Source organism: Halichoeres trimaculatus, unplaced genomic scaffold, assembly GCF_033239565.1.
Source record: "Halichoeres trimaculatus isolate MK-OKI-2021-1 unplaced genomic scaffold, fHalTri1.1 fHalTri1_scaffold_20, whole genome shotgun sequence".
NCBI lineage: Eukaryota > Metazoa > Chordata > Actinopteri > Labriformes > Labridae > Halichoeres > Halichoeres trimaculatus.
In genome coordinates this window covers 7714297-7738689 of record NW_027437198.1, presented here as the reverse complement: position 1 = coordinate 7738689, position 24393 = coordinate 7714297, and the positions used below count along the sequence as shown (strand labels likewise).

At 38.6% G+C, this 24393-nt stretch overlaps 2 protein-coding genes across 2 annotated transcripts; one reads left to right on the top strand and one right to left on the bottom strand.

Annotated features, from left to right (window-relative positions):
* The first annotated feature begins 3481 nt into the window (after nt 1-3481).
* On the top strand, nt 3482-15065 carry gas7a (growth arrest-specific 7a). Its single transcript, XM_074697125.1, has 10 exons — nt 3482-3968; nt 7708-7797; nt 8081-8196; nt 8436-8510; nt 8864-8942; nt 9293-9424; nt 10464-10587; nt 11402-11481; nt 11742-11840; nt 12822-15065. The coding sequence occupies exons 1-10, from the start codon at nt 3843-3845 to the stop codon at nt 12933-12935; spliced, it is 1035 nt and encodes a 344-aa protein (XP_074553226.1). The 5' UTR covers nt 3482-3842; the 3' UTR covers nt 12936-15065.
* Nucleotides 15066-16019: 954 nt separating this feature from the next.
* Nucleotides 16020-19899, bottom strand: rcvrna (recoverin a). The gene is made up of 3 exons (XM_074696774.1): nt 18445-19899; nt 18026-18137; nt 16020-17922 (listed from the first exon to the last, which is right to left on the bottom strand). The coding sequence occupies exons 1-3, from the start codon at nt 18823-18825 to the stop codon at nt 17804-17806; spliced, it is 612 nt and encodes a 203-aa protein (XP_074552875.1). The 5' UTR covers nt 18826-19899; the 3' UTR covers nt 16020-17803.
* Nucleotides 19900-24393: the final 4494 nt, after the last annotated feature.

Below are 24393 nucleotides of genomic sequence, written 5' to 3'. Positions count from 1 at the left end.
TAACATCAAAGTGGCTTAAGGAGCAGGTTTGGGTTTCTCTTTGAAGCTCAGTCAAATATTTTCAGATTTAGACTCTGATCCCTGCAGCATCACCTGGTTCTTTATTTTACAGTGTTACACCTTTACCTGTTTTTCAACCAATCATAAAAAATGATAAAGCCTGCCATCCAGAGCTTCCTCGAAAAATGATGCTTTTTCACAAGGTAAACCACTCGTGTTTTTTAAAGTTTTTTTTCTTAATGTCATATGTTTTTTTTACATTTTTGTTTTTAATGTAATTTTGTGTATTTGTTGTTTTTAATGTTTGATCTGTTTTTTTTTCCATGTCTTAATGTTTGTTTTTGTGCCTTAATCCTTGGATGATTTTAATGTTGTTTTGTTGTATTTATTTCTCGTCTTCAAAATTCCTGCACTTTTTTTAATGGTCAATTTTATTTTTATATTCATGATACATTTCATTTTTTATGAAATGTATCATTTTATGATGTTTGTTTTTGTTGCTCTTAATGTTATGTCATGTTTCAATGTTTTCCTTCTTTGTGCGGTTTTTCAGCCAAAAAGTCTCGTCCCACTGACGTCCATTGAATAACACACACATCTATTTTTACCCTCAGCAGCTGTCACTGTTTGTTTCTCTCTGGAAGAAGCTCTAAAACACTGCAGTCTGTGTATGCGTGTGGGTGTGCGCATGTATGTGTGTGTGTGTGCATGCATGTGTGCACTCTGTGAGAGGTGTGTTTGTGCTCCCCGAGGTGTGAAGGACTCCTTGCTCAGCTGAGTGGAATCACGTCTGAAATGTAGCTTCAAATGCAGAAGAGGGGGTATAAATCACGTCTCTCTGGAGATTTTCAGACAGTCTGGATCATCTATATTTAAAGAAATCGGCAACAATGAAGAACTGTTTATTTGTTTTAGAAAGTTGATTTGTTTGCAGTAATTAACATGATGTATAATAATAGGAAGATTAATATTCTGCTTGTTTTCATTTCTTCCTAATCTTTTGTTTTTTTAATCATCTTTTTCATCTTTTAATTTCTGACTACTTATCTTATTTTATTATTTTATCCTTTCTGTAAATGTTGTTATTTTTCTGATCAAATTAAGGCTGTTTTTCGTGGCTGAAAACAAACACTCAGATTTCACTGACACTGGTTACATGGTGTTGTCTCTATTTGTTTTTCTTTATGCTTCCTGTTTGCAGCAGATGGTGTCTCTGTGAGTGTCTGTACATTCGTGTGTGTGTGTGTGTTTGTGTATTTGTGTGTGCTTGAATCACCAGACCCTACAGAACACTGAGCGCCCATCCTGTCACTTAACAAATATTTCACATAGATTCAAGAAACTCAACAAAAATGCAACAAAATGAAATATTCGTAGAGATTTATCTGTTAAACTTTCAGACATTCATTATAATCCTCAAGATTTATTCCTCGTCTGATTATATGAAAAAAAGAAAATCTGCGTCTGGCATTTTAGAGCATTTTTGGGGTAAAAATGTGACTCATCGTCTTTACGCTGACCTGCTGCTGATTAAACACATGCTGAGATAAGAGGTCACAGTTTTCTGAACGTGCCTTAAAGCAAAGTGACTCGTGTGTTTCTCTGTGACTGTGTGTGTGTCGGCCTATGAGTCACAGATGAAGCCGAGACATTTAAGCTGGAAACAGGGCATGAACTGTTCAGACTCATTAAATCCTCCCTTTAATGTGTTTGACTGGGAATTAAAGCTTTTTCCAACTCTGCATTTTTTGTACATCAGTGAATAAATTAAATATAAATAAAGACAAAACACAACTAAATACAACTGATAGAATAAGAGACTTTAATGTTTTAGAGTTTTATAGCTTTGTAAAATGTTGAATTGGGTCATTGATAGAAACCATTTTCAATTTCTTTTTCAGTTTCAACTCAGAGGGTTGCTTCTTCTTGACCTCCACAACATTTCTAATCTTCCGGTTGAGGATCACAACCACAGAGCGTGCATTCAGTGTTACTCCTGAACTGAAATTTAGTGTGTTAGCATAATGTAATAATATTAATGGCTCTTAGTTAATTAATTTTCACAGATTTAAAAACTATGTACACAGACCAAACAAAATAAATTTAACAAAAAGGAAAAATTAACTTTGTTTTAGTTTACAACAATTTTTATATATTTATTTTATTTCATTTCATTTATTTTATTTTTATTTAATTATTATTATTATTATTATTATTATTATTATTATTTTTTTTTTTTTTTTTTTTTGGGGGGGGGGGGGGGGGGGGGGTATTTTTTTAAACATCTTTCAAATATTTTGCATGTTTTTTTCTTAATTTGGTGTGTTTTATTGTGTTTTTTCATATTCAGTTGTGTGAGATAAAACTTTTTTAGTTGTATGGTGGTTTTTTTTCAATTTGTTTATTTTTTCCCATGCATAAAATCTAATGCTTTTTTTCATAGTCCATTATCGAAAATATTTTCTGCATTTTGTAAAAAAAAATGCAAAAAATATTTGAGTATTTCATGTTTTTTTTTTGTTTTTTTTTTATTTTATTTTATTTATTTTTTTACCATGCATAAATGCAAATGCTTTTAAAATAGCAGTTCATTTTAGGAAATATTTTTTGCATTTTGTAAAAAGTCTTTTATTTTTTTTTATTTTTTTTTTTCAGGTTGATGCTTTTTCGAAAAGTTTATTTAATGAAATGTTTTGGATTCCGTCCTTTTTTCTCGTTAAAAACATTTTTATTCTGTTTAAATGATTTTTCATTTTTTGGTATTTATTCAACATCTGGAAATGTTATTCAAAGCATAACATGTTTGAAAAAGGTATATTTTATGGTTACTACTTTTAGACCCAGCATTAGCATAAATTACAAGAAACTGTCACAAGGTAACGTTTATACACATCAACAAAACCGTGAATAGTAAAACACCAAATTTTAAACATGCTCTGAGAAATTTTTGATATTTTTCCAAAGAAAAAAACATTCATGAAAGTCTTTTACGCAAGCAGTGTGAATTCAACTGAGAGAGAAATATTAATAAACATAAAAACTGTGAAATAACTGTTTTGCATACAGCTCAGTCTAAACGCACACATATACACACACACACACACACACACACTGGATGTGTCTGATTGGCTGTTTGTTTCCCCTCCTTCTCTTTGATAATAATCGGTCTATAGGGATCATCATTCAAACATTTATACACACACACTCACACACACACACACACACACACACACACACACACACACACACACACACACACACACACACACACACACACACACACACACACACACCATCTCCTCCCTCACAATCTGCTCCCCCCCTCTCCTCTTACTCCCTGGGAGCGAGGAGGCGTGGAAGGAATCATGTAAATACTCCCTCCTCCTCTCTCTTCCTCTGTGTTTTTCCTTTGTTTTTTTTCCTTTTGTCGTTTTTTTTCCACACTGTCGCCATTTTTCTCCAACACCTCCATCCATCACCCGCCTCACCCGTACCTCCCCCTCCCTCCCTCCTCCTCCCTCCCTCCCTCTGTGCACGGACACCACAGGGTGGAGTTGAGGAAGGTGAGGAAGGTGAGGATGCAGATCTCCTCACAGGCAGCATCCTGAAAACTCGTCTGACAGCAGCTTCACTCGAGGATACTCTTCATCACACCCACACACGCGCACCCTCCTCTTCCTCACCCTCCTCCCCCCCTCCTTCCCCCTGCACACGACTCCTCTCCACTCACTGCACAGAGAGAGAGAGAGGGTGAGAGAGAAAGAGGAGGAGGAGGAGGGGAAAGCCAGGCTCAGTGCAGAGGAGAGGAGGAGGAGAGAGGAAGCAGCAGGAGGAGGAAGAGGATGATGAAGATGGAGGCCAGTTTTGACACAGAGGAGAGTTTTGATGACCCGTCCTGTCTGGCCCCCCAGGCCCCCTCTTCTCCTGGCAAGAGGACCACCAACGAGGTGAAGGAGACCAAAACCACCGTGAGTACACGCACCACCTTCATCACCTCCATCATCTTCATCACAGTTATCTCCTGAACAATTAGGAGCTCCATCATCCCTCTTCATCCTCTTCTTCGTTTTCTTCTGCTGCTCCATAGTAGAAACCACCTTCATCTTTATCTTCCTCATCTTCTTCTAGACCTTCATCCTGTTCTTCCTCTTCTTCCTCCTTGTGTCTCTTCTTCAGAAGTTCTGTGTTGTATTCACTCCCAGTGCATTCTGGGCTGTGTGTGTGTGTGTGTGTGTGTGTGTGTGTGTGTGTGTGATGATTCTGTCTTGTTTTCAGACAGCATTTGTTCTTCCTCCTCCTCTTCCTCTCAGCTCCACAGCAAGCCGTGGGGGCAGAGCGGGTCATAGCAGCTCGTTGGGAATCGAACACTTTGTGCCTTTAGTTCAGAGTTGTGTCTCGGCTTGATGAAGAGGAGGGAATATATCTTCATCCTTATCTTCAAACACAGACAGAGGCTCTTGTTATATAATCTGCAGTGAAGATGATGATGGTAAAGATGAAAGGGGGCGTGGGGATGAAGCTGACCAGTGTGTGTTAGTGTGTGTGTTATTGATGTGTGTTTGTGTGTGATGGGGAACGGTCAGGTTTTTGTGGTCTAAACCCCTCCAGCAGCAGAGCAGTGAGGATGCAGCAGGTCCAGTTTCCATGGTGACGACTGCTATAGCACAGATCAATGAGGGGAGGAAGATGAGGAGGAGGGAGGGGGGAGCATTCACTGAAAACACAATGAGAGAAAAAACAGATTTTATTGTTCACATCCATGGTCTGTTCGTTGTGTTTGTCCCCAGGTTAAATGTCAATCAGCTCCAATTAACGGCATCACAGAGAGGCTTTTATTCTGAAAAACAAACAGGAAATGAACACACACAGGTCTTTCTGTTAATGAACAAACACTCAGGTGATGAAACCTGGAAAACAAACATGACGTCAGTCCTCTCAGGTGTTTTTTTCTTCTCTGCGTGTTACACAACCTGCACGGTCACCATGGAGAAGCTCACACCCACTGCTGTGGAGATGGACCCTCACAGGGTCACATGACCCTCACAGTCACATGACATGGCTGTGACCTTGTTCTCACCTTCACTCACACCTGCAGCTCCATCACAGTGTTTAATGTTAGTGACATGTAATAGTCTCATGTTATGAAGTCAAACAGAATGAAATATGTTTCCCTCTGTGACTTGTTGCTGCCTGTCAGACGTGGAGCCTGTGTGTCAGAAAGCTGCATGTGTGTGTGAATGTGTGTGTACATTTGCATGTGCGTATATGTGTATATGAAATAATTTGTTGCTTAGCAACACCAGCAGAAAATCCTACACTCATCTGAAACATTCAACTCGTCATCATCAGACACATCAGAATGTCACACTCCTCATCCCTCCTTTATTATTTCTATGTACATCAACAAATAAACAAATAAACAAGCAAACAACACACGGCGCCTTAAGCTGAGCTCTGATTGGTCTGATTGTTTGCAAACAAAGAGAGGACAAAATGTTCCCTTTGTTCAAATCCTCTTTTTTTCCCCTGATTGTTCTTATTTTAACAAAGGATGAAGCGCAGCACACAGGATCGTCATAAGAGTGTTGAAGTTAACTGCAGTGTGTGTCACAGGGATAAAGTGTTTTCAGACTCACTCACAGAGTCAGTGATGTGATAAAAAAGGCAGGGAGCGGTGTTATGGTAAATATAGGGTCCATGATGATCAGTGACCTGAGAGAGAGAAATTTAACATGCAGAGTTCAGTTGTGTGTGTGTGTTTAGAGAATATCATCTATGTGTTTACAACTTGGTGGTTATATAACGGAGTTACTCATTATGTTTTTGTGCGTTAATAGATGCTTTTATCTGATTTAAGTCAGACCACATAATGTAAACAAGGATAGAGAGGGTCAGTTTGTGTGTGAGAGGTTTCATGTAAACTTCAGTGATATAATGATAACGATAACATGATAAGGTTGAGAGCTACCGCAAGTTTTTGTCTGTTGTTATCATATGCTTATATGTTGAGGTGATTTTATTTTTTCTTGATCTCAAACTACACACCCTGTTGGGAATAGTCTGGAATTGACCTTTTTTTCCCCTTTCTTCTCCCAGTGTTGTGTTTTTTTCATATCTATTGTAAAGGGGCACTGGGTAGCTGGCAGCTCCTAGCTTCATCCCATATCTGTGTTTCCCCATGTTTGTCGTCCTATATATCTTGAAAGGGATGTAACTGAAATGAAACTTCCCCTCGGGGATCGATAAAGTATTCTGAGGGCTGAGAAAAGATGAGAATGAAGATAAAGAGAGTAAAACTGAGGGGAATGATGGGAATTATGAAAAGACTATAGATGGTGATAAGGATGGGAAAGGGTAAATGGATGAAAAATACAATGATGACACTGAGAATAGTGGGGATGATAAGGATAAGAATGATGAGAATGATGACAGAGATCATAAAAATAATCACAACGATGACGAAATTCATAATACTGATCATTATTTGTTTTTATGATAAAAGGTTTATGATTGTAAGGGGGAAAGAGCTGATAAAGAGGAGAAGCATTAAGGTTTTGGTAAGGAATGTGAGGATGATGACGACAAAAAGGATGTTGATAGTAATGATTATGGTAGCTATAACAAGAAGGATCATCTTGTGAAGGACAAGAACGATAAAAGGTACAACCAGGATTTGATAGGATCTAGATGAATTTAAGGAGGATAGTGATCCTGATGAAAATGATGAAGAGGATAAAGATGAGGAAAAAGATGAGGTTGTAATAACAATCACTATAAGATAATGTTACTGATGATGGTTGTAAAGATGTTTATGATCATTAGAGAGCATGAGAATAGAGATGATGATGATGAGTATGAAATTAATGATTATAAATGTAACATATATAGATGATTATGGCACTAAGGGATATGGACATGATGGATTTATTCATCATCATCATCATCATCTTTGAAAATGATGAGACTGGATGAGAATAATAATCGGATTGGATGGTGGAGGTGGAGAAAAGGAAGAAGTCATCTCATGCTAAGTGAATTTAACATAGCTTGCCAACCTATTTTCCTATCCTTTTTTTTTTTCCTTTTAACTTTTTGTTTTGGGTGGTTAGGGTGTTGCTGTGGTGTAATATTTAAACATGGTACTGTGGGAAATTTACTCTGTTTCAGACCGAGACTCTTGTGGACAAAAGAGGTCGTGCAGTCAGGGCTTCAGTATAAGCCTCATGTTTTTACCCTGATAGTTTCTGCCCACGCATTTATTTAAATCGGCACAGTAACAGATTCACAGAGAAAAGAGAATGAAAGATTTGGACTTTTCTGGGAAAATATCTTTCAAACAGTATTTTTTAAAATTCTTTACCAGAAAGATACAAAAAAGTATAACCATTTTCTATCCTGTACAGCTTTGTTGCAAGTATGTTTGTGTGTGTGTGTGTGTGTGTGTGTGTGTGTGTGTGTGTGTGTGTGTGTGTGTGTGTGTGTGTGTGTGTGTGTGTGTGTGTGTGTGTGTGTGTGTGTGTGTGTGATGACACAGATGGTGATATTACATAATAACAGCCTGAGAGAAAGTGAAGTCTCAGTGGATTCAGACTGAGTGAACACATGTTCTTATGACTATGAAATGTGTGTGTGTGTCATATGAGGAAAACAAATCTCTTTCTTTCTCTCTTCTTCCCCTCACTCCTTGTCCGTTCCTGGCGTCCTCAGATAAACGGGGTGACGTTTCCTCTTCCTGGTGAGGGTCCAGAGCAGCAGCTGCTGAAACCAAACGAATGGAGTTACTGCGACTATTTCTGGGTCAGTCCGGACTTTCAGTTCCTACTACAAACACAAAGAATTTTATGTTTAACTGGGCTGCAGCATTTTAGCTTGTCTGTCACTTTGGTCCTCATTACAGGCCCAGCTTTAATATTCCTAAAATGATTAAACTAATAACAAATAAAGTTAATACTTCTTTGAAACAATCTGTTAAGTTGCTGGTGGGCCACGTTTGATGACAAAACTTTTTCAGAAGGAAATCAGTGACACTCAGTATAAGCTTCCTGTGGATTGGCTGTCAGCTTTGTGATCTCTTCCTCAGACGGACAAAAAGGACCCTCAGGGGACAACGTCGGTGGTGGGCTTTGAGGTCCTGGTCCAAAAGCAGCTAAAGGGGAAACAGATGCAGAAAGAGATGTCTGAGTTCATCCACGAGAGGTAAAACTTCAAAAAAATAAATTTAAATAAATAAATAAATAAATTTGTCATTAAATTCTAGTCATTTTAACGTTTAGGTTACACAACAGTTTTTGAAACCCTGATATCATGTTTTCATTTGTAATCCTTCAGTCCAAAATTACAAAAGAGTTCAAGCTCCTCCTCATCAAAGCAGCTTCATCCTCTGATGATCCTGAGCTCAGATTTCAGGGTTTTTTTCTCCCTCGTCTCTGATTCAGGATAAAGATCGAAGAAGAGTACGCCAAAAACCTGTCGAAGCTGTCCCTGAGCCCGCTGGCAGCTCTGGAGGAGGGGTGAGTAAAAAAACTGCACAACAAGTCTTAATTTGAATAGAAACAGAGAACAAAGGATGAAGAGTTAAAATAGATTATTTCCCATGATGCTTTGTGAAGCACAGCACAAAGGCTGTCACAGAAATCTGACAAATAGCGAACAATGACATGACTCAGATGGAGAAACAGACAAGTTTAGTTAATAATCGACTGGATGACAGCAAAGTATTTAGAAAACTTTTAATTCAAGCTGTACTTTTGTTTTAGTTTTATCAGACGAAAAATGTTATGTTAAAACTAAAGTCCTCAGTAGTTTTATAAAGTATCAAAGGGGAGTTAAAGGTGTTCAGTCAGTGTGATTGTTCTGTTTTCAGGACTCTGGGAGAAGCGTGGACACAGTTGAAGAAGAGTCTTCATGATGAAGCAGAAGTTCATCTGAAGTTCTCCAACAAGGTAAAACATGCCTGAAGAAATGTAGAAAAGTAGATATAATTCTCCTTCTCAACTGTTTATATTCACTTTTTAAACTGGCTGTGGTGTTAGATGATATAATGTGAGCTGAGTTACCAGTGTTCACCTGTGTGTACAGACAAGCCTCCTCCACTAGAGGGCAGCAGAGACATCAAGAGGACAAAGGCTTTTAGCTCTGAGTCATAGGATTTTAAACTTGTTAAAGTGATTGATGGAAAATTTGATGTTTTATCATGTATCTTTATGTGTCCCAGAGTAAAAGCTGTTAGGTTTCAGAAAAACTGCTGATTTCAAATCAGATTATTTACACTCTGATATAATCTGACCTCCAGCTGCACTCTGAGGTGGAGAAACCTCTGCTGACCTTCAGAGGAGACAACTTCAAAAAGGACCTGAAGAAGTACGAACATCAACTCACCGACCTCAGGAAGCAGCTGACCAGCCGCTACGCAGGTGTGGAAAAGGTACTCTGTCTGAAATATCAATCAAATACCAAATTATAACCCTACAGATTACCATCATAATCCCAGAGGTCATGGCCCTTTTAAAGGAAACCTAAAGAGAAACTAAAATCTGTTTAAAGTTCCAAAAGTCAGACTGATTCTAAAAGAGGATCTGCAGTTATAGACACATCAGTGTAAATACAAACACACACACACACACACACACACACACACACACACACACACACACACACACACACACACACACACACACACACACACACACACACATTCACACACTTTCACACACATCCACTGAGAGGGGAGGAATTAAAATAGAAGTGACAACTTTTGATCATCCACATCTCTTTTACTTGAAAATAAACTTGTTTCATTTTAATCTTTGTTGAAGCCTCTTTGGTTTGAGTTTGATCACAAACTGACACATTTATAAATACATCTGTATATTATGCTGAAACACACACATCCTCTGATTTAAACAGTGAGTAAGGGACATCTCATCTGTAACAGGCTGTCGTGTCTCAGGAGCTCAGTGAAGGAAATATAGACTCAGGTTTTTCAGCAGCCTAAAGAAAAAGGCACCAAGCTTAAAACGAATACACATACTTAAATCCACTATTTCATTTGGTTTGGTCTGCAAAGAATTATGGGAAATGTAGTTCCCAGAAGGATGCGCTGGTTGTATCCTCAAAGGCCTCAGAAAACTGAGAGACATTTGTCTGCCAGCTGATGGGACATCCCTCGACCCTCTGCTGTGACACAGTCTGTGTTTAAAGCATCCTCTGAAGGATGCAGCCCTTGAGCTGTGACACAGCTTGTGTGTGTGTGTGTGGGTGGGTGAGTGAGTGTGTGTGTCAGAGTTTGAAACACTCTGACTGTGTGTGTTTCATCCTGTCAAAACAGAAAAGAGGAAAGTGAATAAAAAGGATTAAAGACAGATTAAAGGTGACAGTATTACATGAAGGTACACTTAATCTGAGGATTACTGACTGGGTGTGTGTGTGTGCGTTTGTGTGTGTGCGTATGTGTGTGTGTGTAGGCGCGTAAAGCCCTTGCAGACCGTCAGAAGGACCTGGATTTGAAGACTCAGCAGCTGGAGGTCAAACTGAGCAACAAGACGGAGGAGGACATCAAGAAGGCCCGCAGGAAGTCCACACAGGCAGGTCAGGGGTCAAAGGCCACTGCACTGGGTCACAGGTCACTGTGTTTGATAAGAACCAATCACAGCGCTGCTTACAATTATTACCCCTCCTAAACCTCTAAAATACTGCTTTTCAAGGGTGGAGCACAGTCGCTGTGTCTCTGATCCTCCCTCAACTTATCGTTAAAACAGTCAAACACTCAGAGGGAAAAGAAAACGTAAGAAGCTTAAAAATGAGACAGTTTGGTTAAAAATTGATCTTTGAGATTATCTAGGATGTTTTTTCAGATTGTCCATTATACTTCCTTTAATATCATCACTCAAAGCTTAAAATTTAACAGTGTTCATGAGCAGTGAAGCCACTTCTATTTGTTTGTTTTTGATATAAACTAAATGACTGATCAATTTCATTCTTCAGAGACGTCAGAGCTCCCTCTGCTGGACTCTCTGAGTTACAGCACTTATATGTAATTGGATTTTTTTTTCTCCAACATTTTAGTGTGTTGATGTTTGAAATGTTTTAAAGTTTACAGTCTTATTTTTTTGTCTTAACACTTTGAATATTTCTTCTGAAGTGATATGGTGCCTTTCCCTGGCTCCATTATTTAAATTTCCATAACAGTTTGATGTTGTATAGAAACACAGTGGTTCATGACGCCCATGGCTTACGCAGTTTGTCACTACTAACAAGTCTGTAACAGCCTGTAATGAAACCAAAATAAGTCAACTCAGCAGAAATGCTGTACTAATTATTCATGCAAAGTATCCTTTATTGATAATCTTGTCTCATTGTTGTTTCTCTGTTGACCTTTGACCTCTCCCCTCATGTTGCCTAGGTGATGACCTGATGCGCTGCATCGACCTCTACAACCAGACTCAGTCTAAATGGTTTGAAGAGATGGTGACCAGCAGCATGGTAAATAAGTCATTTCATCTTCATCATCTTCACCCTCATCATTACTTATCAGGTTTAACAGTGAGTGAGGAGACTGTAACAACAGTATAATGATTGTTGATCTTCATTATAAATAATACATTTCAGTACTTAGCGATCCCTCTGACAAATAAAGCTGAAGTGCTTGATGATCTTTATAATCAGAATGATTTTGAATACCTATGGACTGATGTGTTTGAAGCCACTTCAACATTATTTTGTGTGTTTGTGTTTGTTTGCAGGAGCTGGAGAAGCTGGAGGTGGAGCGGATCGAGTGGATTCAGCAGCATTTACGTCAGTACACGACTCTGAGACACGAAACAGATATGTTCAACCAGAGCGTGAGTGAAACTTTATTTTTCATATCTTTATCATCTTTCTTTAACCCTTTAAACCCTAAAGTCCTCCACCTGGGGGACTTTGAGGTCGCTCCGTAACTAAAGGCATAAAACGAAGCACTTATCACGTAAAAAATAAAAACACATTACAAATCAGATTAAATGAGAAACTCAGCTACAGGTGCCATCAAGTCATTACTTTGAGCCAGTGACATAAAAACTGATGCCTCTGAATACATTTTACAAGCGTTCCTTTTATTAAGACATATTGATTATGACACCAGAATAATTCAAACTGAACTTGTAGATATGAAGTTATACTCTTTTCAATTTGTCACTTTTCTAGCATAGACCCAAAGCAGAGGCTAGAGCTTAAATGTTCAATTAATATCTAACTTTCAACTTTATTTGTGAAGCACTTCAAAAGCAGACCCTGTTGACCAAAGTGCTGCACAGAAAAAATAAATTAATTTATTAACATACATAGCAGCTAACATGAGACAAAAGAGCATTAAATGTAAAATAAAAACATAAAACAATAAAAAATAAAAAACAATTTAGAACATAAAACACAATTAAAAGGTATAATAAAGACCAATAGAATATAAAATGAATAAATGAAATAAATTGACTTTTACTGTGTATAAAAATATGAATAACATGTGAAATAAAAGAACTCCAGCACTCTTAAAAGATTATCCCCAAGCTTTTCTTTTTTTTACTTCACAATTTTAAAATTATTCAATTTGCTCATTAAAGAAACAAATCATGTGATAATCATCACGTAAACACATCAGGTAAAACCTGTGAGCAGCTTCAGGCAAATATTTTGAGCTGCACTGATTTCATTCTCGCTGTCAAAACTGCTGATATAGATCCAATTTAATCCTCGTCAGCCAAAGCTAAATGACAAGAAATGAGCTGAGAAGTTGAAGACTTTGAACGTGTTTTAATTTTTTTTTTTTTCTGTCTCTTGTTCTTCAGACGGTGGAGCCAGTGGATCAGCTGCTGCAGAACGTGGACCCAGGCAAAGACAGAGAGCTGTGGGTGAAGGAGAACAAAACAGGCGAGGTTCGACCCGTGGATCTGGACATTTAGACAAACTGAGCTGGGATCAGTCGGCTGCATTTAAACACACAAAGAGCTTTTAGATCACACTGATCCAGGGACAGCTCAGACGTCTTCTGTGACCGAACAATTCAAGGAAAAGTTCAAACATCACCGTCTGAGTCCAGAAAACAGAAACGGATCAGAGTACCAGCATGTTCCTCCTAAATTAACCCTTTCATTGCCAACATTAGCTCACTGAATGCCATCCAACATACTCTGCTGTTTACCTGTTGTAAAGTTCAATGATCTGTAGTTTCAATTTTCAACTTCAGTTTCAATCCACACTTTTCCAGTTTGAGGAAACGAAACAAAAAAAGTGATAATTGATAAAACTTTTATTTTCGATACAGATTCTGAAGCACAGTGATCTCAGAATGAATATGATATATTTTCATATTTTGCTGGTTCATTTTGGTGAAATATGCATGTTTGACTTTGTTGCTTTAACTGTTTAAGGAGAGCTGCTCAGTTTGTGAACCATGATGGTTGTTTGATGTTGAAATCGTAGAAAGAATTCTGCTTCAGAGACAGAATAAACTACAAACTCTCTCGAAAACACAAAGAGAGATTTTACATGTACAGAACCCAGAAACCTCAGCTGTGAACACTCTCAGTGTTTGGATGTGAATCTGTCCCCGCTCTCGGTGGATCAGGTTCAGGCCCGGGTCTGTTCTGGATCAGTCCGGAGGAAAAAGGTGGTTTAAACCCTCTGAAACACCTTTTAGTGCCTAACGGTGAAACACCTGGAATGATCAGTGTACATTTGTACAGACAGGCTCCATGTGTTTCATGTCTCACGGCCCATACCTGAGGCCACAGGTGTTTGTACTGTACCATGTTGTGTTTTATTTTTGGTAAATGTACGGAGATTATCTTTATGATGGAGACGAAAAAAAAGAGCACATGCAGCAAATACTGAAGTTTGTGACAGAGAATAAGGGCCATCAGAAAAATAACGAGATTTCAAGAACAGAGTTTTAAATTGATAAGAATTAAGTCATAAATTTCCCCCCAAAATTTGTGCACATAAAGTTGTAAATCTGAGAAATTTAAGTGAAAGTTTTTTAAGATTAAAGTTGTAAATTTACAAGTCCAGAGACTAAATTTGTGCTACATTCTCCAAGTCAAAAAAGTAAAAAATCAAGTTAGAATTTCTAAAGAAGTAATCAAAAAACATATAAAAATCAAGTCATGAATTAAAACTATGGTGGCAAGTTTGAGCAAGTTACGTAGATTTACGGCAAAGAAGCAGATTAAAGGGGAAAAAATATTTTGAATATTTTTTTCTAAGCTGGCATATAACGTACAATTTTCTTTCAATAAAATTAGTTACAAAAAATATTCTTGTAAATTTATTACTTAAATAAAAAAGAAGGGCTTATTCTCGTAAATCTGTGACTTCAATTTTAGAAATGTATGAGTTTTATCTTGTGTGACTATTCCATCAAATTTCTGACTTTATTCTTGAAATCTCAAATATTTTTTCTCAATCTGGCTCTAAAAAAGAGTCCACATATTTCAAACCACAAGAGAAGGTAAGGCTGTGAATTTATGACAAATATGGTTTACAAATAAATACATATTTTATGATGGACTGCATGTACAGTGTGTGTCTGTGTGTGTCTGTGTGTCTCTACATTCTGTTGTGCTCTGTCTGTTCTGGATTATTTGGATTATTACCTTTCTGTGGAACGTTCTTTTTTTATTTCACAAAAAAGCACGAAGCCAATCAAATAAAGATTTCAGTGGTAATCCTAATCCAGCTGCCTGCTCTGAAAAAAACAAACTGCTTACCTGCCTTATCTTACATAATGCTAAAGTGCATTACACCGCGTTTAGTTGATGAAAGTCTTTATTTGTGGTGAGGATGGATGCAGCACGTTCAGACCATAAAGGCTTCATGCAGGTTAAATCAGTGTGTCAGTGTTGTGCTTTAAATGTTCAATAAGTTTCACTTCAATGTTCAGAATCAGCAGTTTGATGATGATGTGAGCATTTTCATAATGTGCTTTAAATCTGATGTTTCCGTGTTTTCAGGATGTTTTGATCATACGTGACCTCTGTCAGACGTGTTCTGTGGAATGCAGCGTCTAAAATAAATCTCCTTTTAAAATTAAACTTCACCGTGTCCTTATGTAACCGCTGAGAGGATTTCTAGAATGTAATATTCCGTGATTTATACCGTCATGTTTTGAAGCACAGTCACCATATGTGACCTTTCTGTGTCATGAGTCTAACATCTGATCCTCAGGTTAGATCACTGACTTACCTGGATTCACTCCAGAACAAACCTGGGAGCAGTTCAACCAGGTGTACAACACTGATACAGAGAGTGTAATGTTCAGGTATTAACCCAGGCCTAAACCAGCTTAAGGACAAACAGCATTATGGGGATTATGTAATGTCATGTCAAATAAAGTACAGTTACTCTTCATAATAATACAGCTCAGAGTTTTGGGACATTCTTACTGACATTCAGATGAGAAGTTTGATACCTCACATGCCTGTCTGCAGATATGAAGCTACAAGCTAGTTAGCCTAGCTTAGCATCAGACAGAATTCTTTTTATACCCAATTTCAATAAGACAAGGATTTCTTTTTTAATTTTCATATTTTAAAACAAAAACAAGACATCACATTTAATGCAGGTAGGGATGTGTCTGTGGAGTAACAGCGGATCTACACTGCAAAAAACTGAAATCTTGTGAAGTGTTTCTGCCTTACTTTAAGTAAAAATTGTCTTATTATTCTTGATATAAGCCACATTCAACTGGTCTGTCTAGAAAAATGTCTTGTTTTAAGTTATTTAAAGACAAAAACGAAGTCTGAATTGCTTGTAACAAGTAAAAATAATCTGCCAATGGAACAAGAAAAAATGCTTGAAATTTTGCTAAAACTAGAATAATGTCTCAATACAAGTAACTTTTCTCTTGTTCCATTGGCAGATTATTTTTTACTCGTTACAAGCAATTCAGACCTTATTTTTGCCTTTGAATAACTTGAAACAAGACAATTTTTCTGGACTGGTCAGGTGAATGTGGCTCATATCAGGAATAAATAGACATTTTCTACTGAAAATAAGAAAAAACACTTAGAAAGATTTTATTTTTTTCCAGTGTGAACACAGTTCCAAACACTCCATTAGCCAATTAGCAAAACTTTTGGTCCTCTAGCTTTATACATTTCTCTACAAATACTGCAGTTTTCTTCATTCATATTTCCTGCATGTAATGAAAAATGTCTACACTGAGATTGTACGTTAAAAAACAGGATGGTTATGATGTCGCTGTGTCTGAATTTGAAGTGAGACACGTTAAGTAATCAGAGTAACAACAGCTTAACTCTGGCTGAAGAGTGTGTTTGTATGAGCTGACCTTCATTGTCTAACAGGATCAGTTTAATCGGTTTAATCATTTTGATCAGGCAGATTGTTAACCTAAGCCTAACTCCTTTTTAAGCTGCTTTGTTAAACTCATTATTACCAACAAAGTAATGAATGAAACTGAGAGTAAATAAACGTGGGGCTACACTGACAGAGCATACACAGTGTACAGTGTATACACAGGCCCCATTTACACAACAATGTTTCATCTAAAAATGCTAAAACGCAGTAAAAAAAAATCCACTTTTACATGAAAATGACAAGGGACTGTAGTAAGCATGTCAGAGCCTTAGTTGGCGCTATAACTGTCTTGTCCAAAAGACGCTTTTGGTAGATCTCCACTTAAACAGTATGTCCTATCCGGAGGAGTTCATGTCTTTTAAATCTGGTTTTAAGACCATCTATAAGTCTGTTTTCAACGCACTGGTTGGGAGAGCAGTTAGCCGCAGATACTGTGAGCGCCGCCATGGTAACATTATCTTTATCATCATTAAGTAGAGTTGAGCCGATCATCTGGTGTATTGGGGAATACTAAGAGCAAAAGTGGAGCAACAGATGCACATTTTGTATGAAGACAGTCAGCAGATTGAGTAGATTGAGGAGCACAAGCACAACATGGTAGTTCGCGACGATTGTAATAACAGTACTGTTGTCCTGTTGTATGCAATTGCGCGAAGTGGAGTGTGATGTCACCGTTTCCACTGAAAACACCGGCTTACTGTTTACAGCAACGGTGTTGGCAGCATTTCAGAAAAATGCAATTCTGGAGTCCGTTTTCAAAAGTTTGCATTTTAGGTCGGCTGAAACGTTGTTTCAGTGTAAACAGGAGGCTGAAAAGCAACAAAACTTTTGCATTTCACCCTAAAACCGTTGTGGTGTAAACAGCCCCTCAGATCCATCCTCAGGTCTATGTTGTTTCACACACCATAGATTAGTGCTCTGTTGGATTTTATGATGCAGCTGCCTATTGGCATCAGTCTGACTCTGCGCCTGCATGCTTAGCTCAAATTTGGGCATTGAAATTTGCACTACATCAGCGACAATTTAATTGTTTTTGAAACAATGTGCATTAGACTTAAAATCTGTCATGCAGTGGTGTTACTCTACAGCAGGGTAGCAGCAGGAAGCAGGAAGACACTGCGACAGCTTAACTACGGTGTTCCAAAAGGGACAAAGTAGCACCTGATCGCATAACATTTGTCATCCTTATTTCTATGATGGATCTTCACTTTCATAATAAAAATTAAAATACTCTGTTCTAAATTAAATCAAAAATAGAATCTCCATCCATCCTCAGTTTTTTCTTTCATTACAACAAATGAAATGAAAATGAAAACAACCCAAAAGACAATGGTTTGACAGTTTGGCTGGAATAAACAAAAGAAACACTTGAAAAAGACAAACGATTTAAGAAAGTCAATAGTCTTAAAAGCACATTGGCAGAGGAGGATATCTGCCCCCATGAAAACCATAACTACTGTTTCTTCTCTCTCAGCTTGTCTTTGATTTTCTGAGGCTCGTCGTACTGAATCAGACGCAGGATGTCCTTGTTGTTCATCACACCCTGAATGAACTCTCCCTCAGAGATTTTATCTGGGGGTAAAAAGTAACATAACAGCGTTAACACATGATAAAGATGCTTTTCTTAAAGTACTACATCAGCTGTTAAACAGGAAGTTTTCAAATGTCTCATTACCATTTTCCTTCTTTCCAAAACATTCCCAGATTTTTTCTGCTCTCTTTTCTGGCGTGTTTTCATCCTCAGGGAGATTCTTTTGATCCTCCACAGGAATCATGTTGAAAATTGACTACGGGAGGATAATTTCAACAAAATATTAAACACAGCACTCATGGGAGGTAATATTATACAAGTATCTTGATAAATAATGTGTTGAGTAATATTAAATATACTTGTATTTTAACCTTTTATTGCCAAGAGGTGAAAATAGAAAAGTGATTAACCTCTTCTACAAGAAAAAAAATTGAGCGATGCATTATCTTACTATTTTTGACATCAATTAAAGTGAAAATTAAAGTGAGCTCTCTGATAGATTTCTGCAAAAGTTTAAGTCTCTTTCCAGCAATGATAGTTAATAAAAAAGAATCCTTAACTACCCGAACGATCTCAAGGATTTCATTGTTGCTGATGGTGCCGTTCCCGTCCACGTCGTACAGAGCAAACGCCCACTCCAGCTTCTGCAGAGTCTTTCCTCCGGATGTCAGGTGCAGAGCCACGATGTACTCCTTGAAGTCCAGAGTGCCGTCTGCGTTGGTGTCAAAGCTTCTAAAAACATGGCGTGCGTACTCTGTGGGGTCTGCGTTTGGGAAGAAACTTGCGTAGATCCCTTCAAACTGCTCCTTGCTGATCTTCCCACTGGGACACTCCTTCAGGAAGGACTGATACCAGGAGCACAGCTCTACCTCTGAGTACTTTGTGCTGGATTTTAGCTCTTCAAGAAGCTCTTTGGACAGAGCGCTGCTCTTTGTGTTTCCCATTCTGTCGACGACCTCTCAGTGCAGACTCTCTTTCCTCTGGGTTAAGGGTTAAAACCTTTGGACGTGGTTGAGTTTTTTGTGTCTTGTCCCCCCTTTCAAGGTGCCAAACTGGATTATGTTTCTCACTCTCTAAATCCAGACAGCTGTCCTGAAGATTATGAGGATAAATACGTCACAGCACTATGACACCTTTAAAGACACAGCTAAACAGAGGATGAACACAGCAGGAGGATGAGACGCTGGACGCCTAACACCTGGCTGAACCTCACTATCATCACACCTAAAGTGACACTTGATCATATTTGATGACACCGTGCGTCCTGATTGCCTTTTCTTTATCTTTGTCTCATGACCTTTAACTTTTCACCTCTTTTCTCTCAAGGTAAAGGACTCTGCTTTCAGGACATTTCCAACTGTGATCAAACATGTGGCCGGACGCTTGAGCTTGTAGTGGATCCTGGATTGCTCCGCAACAATGGGATTAGATTATCTGTGTCTCCAGAGTGATAGCCTCAGGACAGATTATAAGACCATCTGCTGCAGTGGTGCCAAAACCACGGCCAGTGAAGGTAATTACAGAAATGGGGAGAGTAGATGTGCTGCAGAGGGGATGATGGAGATTAAAACTGTGAGACAAAGATGTTACAAAGCCATAAAAATCTCTAAAAACTCCCCTCTGTTGATGCTTGTCGTGAGAGCAAAATAAAAACTCTCCAGATAAACATGTGAAACAGTTTTTTTTTTAACTCTACTGGATATTAAAAACTTGGAAACGTTGGGATCTTTGGGAAGGGGTAAGCTGATGATCTTTAGGGACCACTTTATCTTTCTAGAGAACTGGTTATCTTCTTAAGGAAACAGGTTATGATCTTTAGAAAGCAAACTGTGATCTGAAAGGAGGTTGAAACAATTTTTTTACAGAAGTAACCCTTTTAAGAGAACAAATTGCAATCTCATAGCATTAACAAGCAAGTTATCATTTGTTCTTTACATTATCTTTCCTCTGTCTTTACAGTTACCATGCAAGATATGATACTGTAAGTATGTGCATGTACGTATCATAGATACAGTGGGGAAAATAAGTAGTGAAAGTGTCAACTATTTTCTCACCACATTTATTTCCAAAGATGCAATTCAAACAAAATTTCTACCAGACATTGGCATTAACTCAAATAATCCATCTGAAAAGAAATCACAACGTTCAAGTCCATAAATAATGATTATGAGGAATTAAGTATGATAACACAGGAAAACCTTTGTTTGCAATGACAGCTTCCAGACACTTCTTGTATGTTTGAACTAATGGCCCACACTGCTCAGGTGTGATTTTGGCCCATTCCTCTGCACAGATTGTCTTTAAATCTGGAATATTCTTTGGTGCCCTCTGGTGAACCCTTTTCTTTAGTTCTTTCCACAAATGTTCAATTGGATTTAAGTCAGGTGATTGACTAGGCCATTCTAGCTGATTGATCTTCTTTTTTAAAACCATTTGAGAGTCAACTTTGCCGTGTGCTTTGGATGGTTGTCCTGCTGGAAGGTCCAGCCACGTCTCATCTTCATCATCCTGGTGGATGGCAGCAGATTCAGATCAAGAATTCCCCCATACATGGCTCCATTCATCGCTCAATCAGTTATATGAAGTTTGCCAACACCATGGGATGAGAAACAACCCCATACCATGATGCTTCCACCTCCAAACTTCACTGTTGGTGTAGTGTTTTTTGGGTGATGTGCAGTGCCATTTCTCCTCCAAACAGGGTATGTAGTATGAAAGCTGAAAAGTTCAGTTTTGGTCTCATCTGACCAGACAACATTCTCCCAGTACTCTACAGACTTGTCAAGATGCTGTTAAGCAAACTTTAAACCAGCCACAACATGCCTTTTCTTGAGGAATGGAGTCTTGCAGGCTGAGCGTCCATAGAGGCCATGGCGGTAGAGTGCATTGCATATTGTTTTCTCTGTAACAATTGTACCTGCTGCCTCCAAGTCTTTCTGGAGCACTTTCAGGGTGGTCCTTGGCTCGTTGAGTACTCTTCTGACTATCTGTCTGACTCCCTGGTCAGAAATCTTGCAAGGAGCTCCTGTGTGTGGCCTGTTGATGGTAAGGTGGTGCTTCTTCCACTTGCGAATAATGGCCCCAAACGGTGCTGACTGGAATATTCAGGTGCTTTGATAAAAGTCAGTAACCAGTTCCATTCTGATGCTGAGCAACAATCAGGTTGTGAATGTCTTCAGAGAGCTCTTTGCCTTTACCCATCATGGGGTGTGTCGTATTTAACTGTTTGGTGAAAAAAAGACCTTTTTTATAGGACCATCAATTTGCTCTAGCCCAGCTGATGTTGGTTTGCACTAATTGGAAGTTCAAGTAATAATTACTGACAGATTTCAGGTGGTGTGGTGCATTTCCTTGCCAAAGTATACAGCCTTTCCATGGTGTGTTCAATACTTTTTTCCTGTGTTATCGCACTTAATTCCACATAATCATTATTTATGGACCTGAACGTTGTGATTTCCTTTCATGTGTGGATTATTTGAGTCAATACCAATGTCTGGTCGAAATTTTGTTTGAATTGCATCTTTGGAAATAAATGTGATGAGAAAAAAGTTGACGCGTTCAATACTTTTTTCCCCACTGTAAATAGATTAACAGACTCAGTTCAAAGGTCGAGACTTCAGTAATTACCTCTGTGTGTCTCATGCTGCAGAGCCGCTGCTTCAATCTGACACCATGGTAAACAAAATGACACACGCCTCATAATCCTGCAGCATACTGTGCGCTGTAACACATACGATAAATACAAATTTAACAGGATTTTCATCCTCTGAACATGGTCTGAGAGGGTCAATCCAAACCCCCAGATTAGGGAACCACAATTCCTCCTTCATTCAGTCAAATATCATCACATAATCGTTCACATAACATCAGTCTTTGTCACAGCATCGTGCTGGGAGCGTTTCAGGGGAAGGACAAACGCTTAAATCTCAGGTCTCATTCCACAGAAAGACCCAGCCCCTCCCCCAACAGGTATTTATTATGTAAAAGATGATGAGTGGAGGAAATTTTCACTGTACAACAAGCTTACTACTTCATCAACTACAGCACTGACATTTTTAATACATGGAGGCTAATGTTCAGAGTAATCTCTTTGTCTCTTTGGATTCTGGGAATTACTCGGAGAGATGTTGGCTTCACTGGATGGACAGCTCGAGGGTTTAAAGGAGAATTCACAATGGATCCACGTTATGAAAGAAAAATCCTCTGACTCAAAGGCAGGGAAGACTAGCTCTGCTCTGTGTTCACTTAAATCAGATCTTTAGTCAAAATTATGGTGGTCGGTGTCAGACGATTTGCAAAAGCCACAACATGAACGCAAGAGCAAAAACACAAATGCAAACAGTACAACACAATGGGAGGTACAGCAGAAGTAAAGAGGTTAGCTATCACAATGGAGACAGAAAAGTTGCGAAATTAAGTACAGGAGGTCCTCGATTTGCGTAATTCTTGACTTACGTTGTTTCGATTTTACAATTTCGCTATATATGTAAAATTACGCTGCTTTCTGCGTTAGGTCCTACAATGCCCAATAGCCTTTGTAGTGTATGGATACACAGCTACACAGTGCTACACAGTCATTGGCATCGTCCTCTTTGTGTCAAGTCGCGTCATGGTGTAGACTGTGTTTGTGCTCCCTAATTTCCTCAGTATCCTCACATTTTTCCTATCATGAACACAAAAAAGAAAGCAGGATCTGTTTTTCCATGAATATAAAGTATAATACATGTGTTTGGATAGTTCTTTAGAAATTAAAGTGGTATCTGGGGTAAAAATCTGACTTACAAAGAATTTCGGGTTACATCGCATCGTAGGAACGAAACTCGTTCATAACAAAACTCGTTGGTAACTCGAGGACCGCCTGTAAATGATTAGCTTTTTGAATTCATCTATGATAAATAAAGCTTCATAGGGGTCTGACCTTGTAATGTCCTTCAAAGTACTTACATTGGTTTATTTACTGGAAAACTATGTCATATTTAGCTTGATGAGTTCATAACATCAGCATCAAAGCCATATTTATCATAGCTGAAAGTAAAAGAAAAAAAAGGAAACAATCATTTGCTAACTTTCACAATTTTTCTGTATCCATTAGGAAAACTGAAGCCTTAACTTCCGTTGTGGCTGCACTTCCTTTGTGATCTGGCTTTACATTTGTGTTTTTGCTCTTGCATTTATGTTGTCACGTCTGCATTTGTGTTGTTGTTTTGCAAATTAGCTGACACCTTCCAGCCACCCCACAAAACAGAAGTAGAGTAGAAATTATGTTTTGGATCTGGTTAAGACATCAAAGACAAGTTGTCATTAGTCACCCTGAGGATAAGAATCTCTGAACATGACGTTACTGAAGATGATCTGACAGTCTCAGAGACACAACTCTCAAAACTAGTAAGGTGGATCAAAATTGGTGGTTCCAGATCTGACAAATTTAATAAATGTAAAAATGTAAGATCTCACATGTACATTAGTATTCACTGCCTTTGCACCTTTGGCAGCAGTTACAGCCTCAAATCTTTTTAAATATGATGCCACAAGCTTGGCACAGCTATCTTTGGGCAGTTTGGTCCATTCTTCTTTGCAGCATCTCGCCAGCTCCATCAGGTTGGATGGACACCTACTAAAGTCTTGGTTGCCCAAGCTTGAGGTCAACAGTGCTCTGGATCAGGTTCTCATCCAGGGTGTCTGCACATTGCTGCATTCAACTTTCCCTCAATTCGACTGGTCTCCCAGTTCCTGCCGCTGAAAAACATCCCCACAGCATGATGCTGCCACCACCATGCTTCACTGTAGGGATGGTACGTACTGTCGAGGTGATGAGCAGGGATGAGTTTCCTCTGGCCTGATTGGTGGATTGCTGCAGAGATGGTTGTCCTTTAAGGTTCTCCTCTCTCCAGAGGACTGCTGGAGCTCTGACAGAGTGGCCATCAGGTTTTTGGTCACCTCCCTGACAAAGCCGCTTCTCCATGGATCACTCAGTTTAGACAGGCAGCCAGCTCCAGCACCAGGTAGAGTCCTGGTGGTTCTGAATTTCTTCCATTAGCAAATGACGGAGTCCACTGGACTCATTGGGGCCTTGAAAGCATTAGAAATTATTCTGGACCCCTACCCAGATTGTGCCTTGAGACGATCTTTTCTCGGAGGTCTTCAGACAGTTCCCTTGAATTCATGCTTGGTTTGTGCTCTGACATGTCACCTGTGAGTTCTTATATAGACAGGTGTGTGCCTTTCCACATCGTAACCAATAAACTGAATAGATCACAGGTGGACTCCGGTTAAACTGTTGCAACGCTGCAAGGATGATCAGTGGAAAAAGCTCAATTTTGAGCTTCAGGCAAAGGCTGTGAATACTAATGTACACGTGATGTATTAGTTTTTGATTATTAATAATACAAATGATAGAATGACTAAAAGTGACTCTTCTTTTTTTGGAAAAAAATAAATAAATTGAAAAAATCATGTTTGTCATTAAGGGATATTTTTGTAGAATTTTTTTGGGAAAAAGTGAATTTCATCCA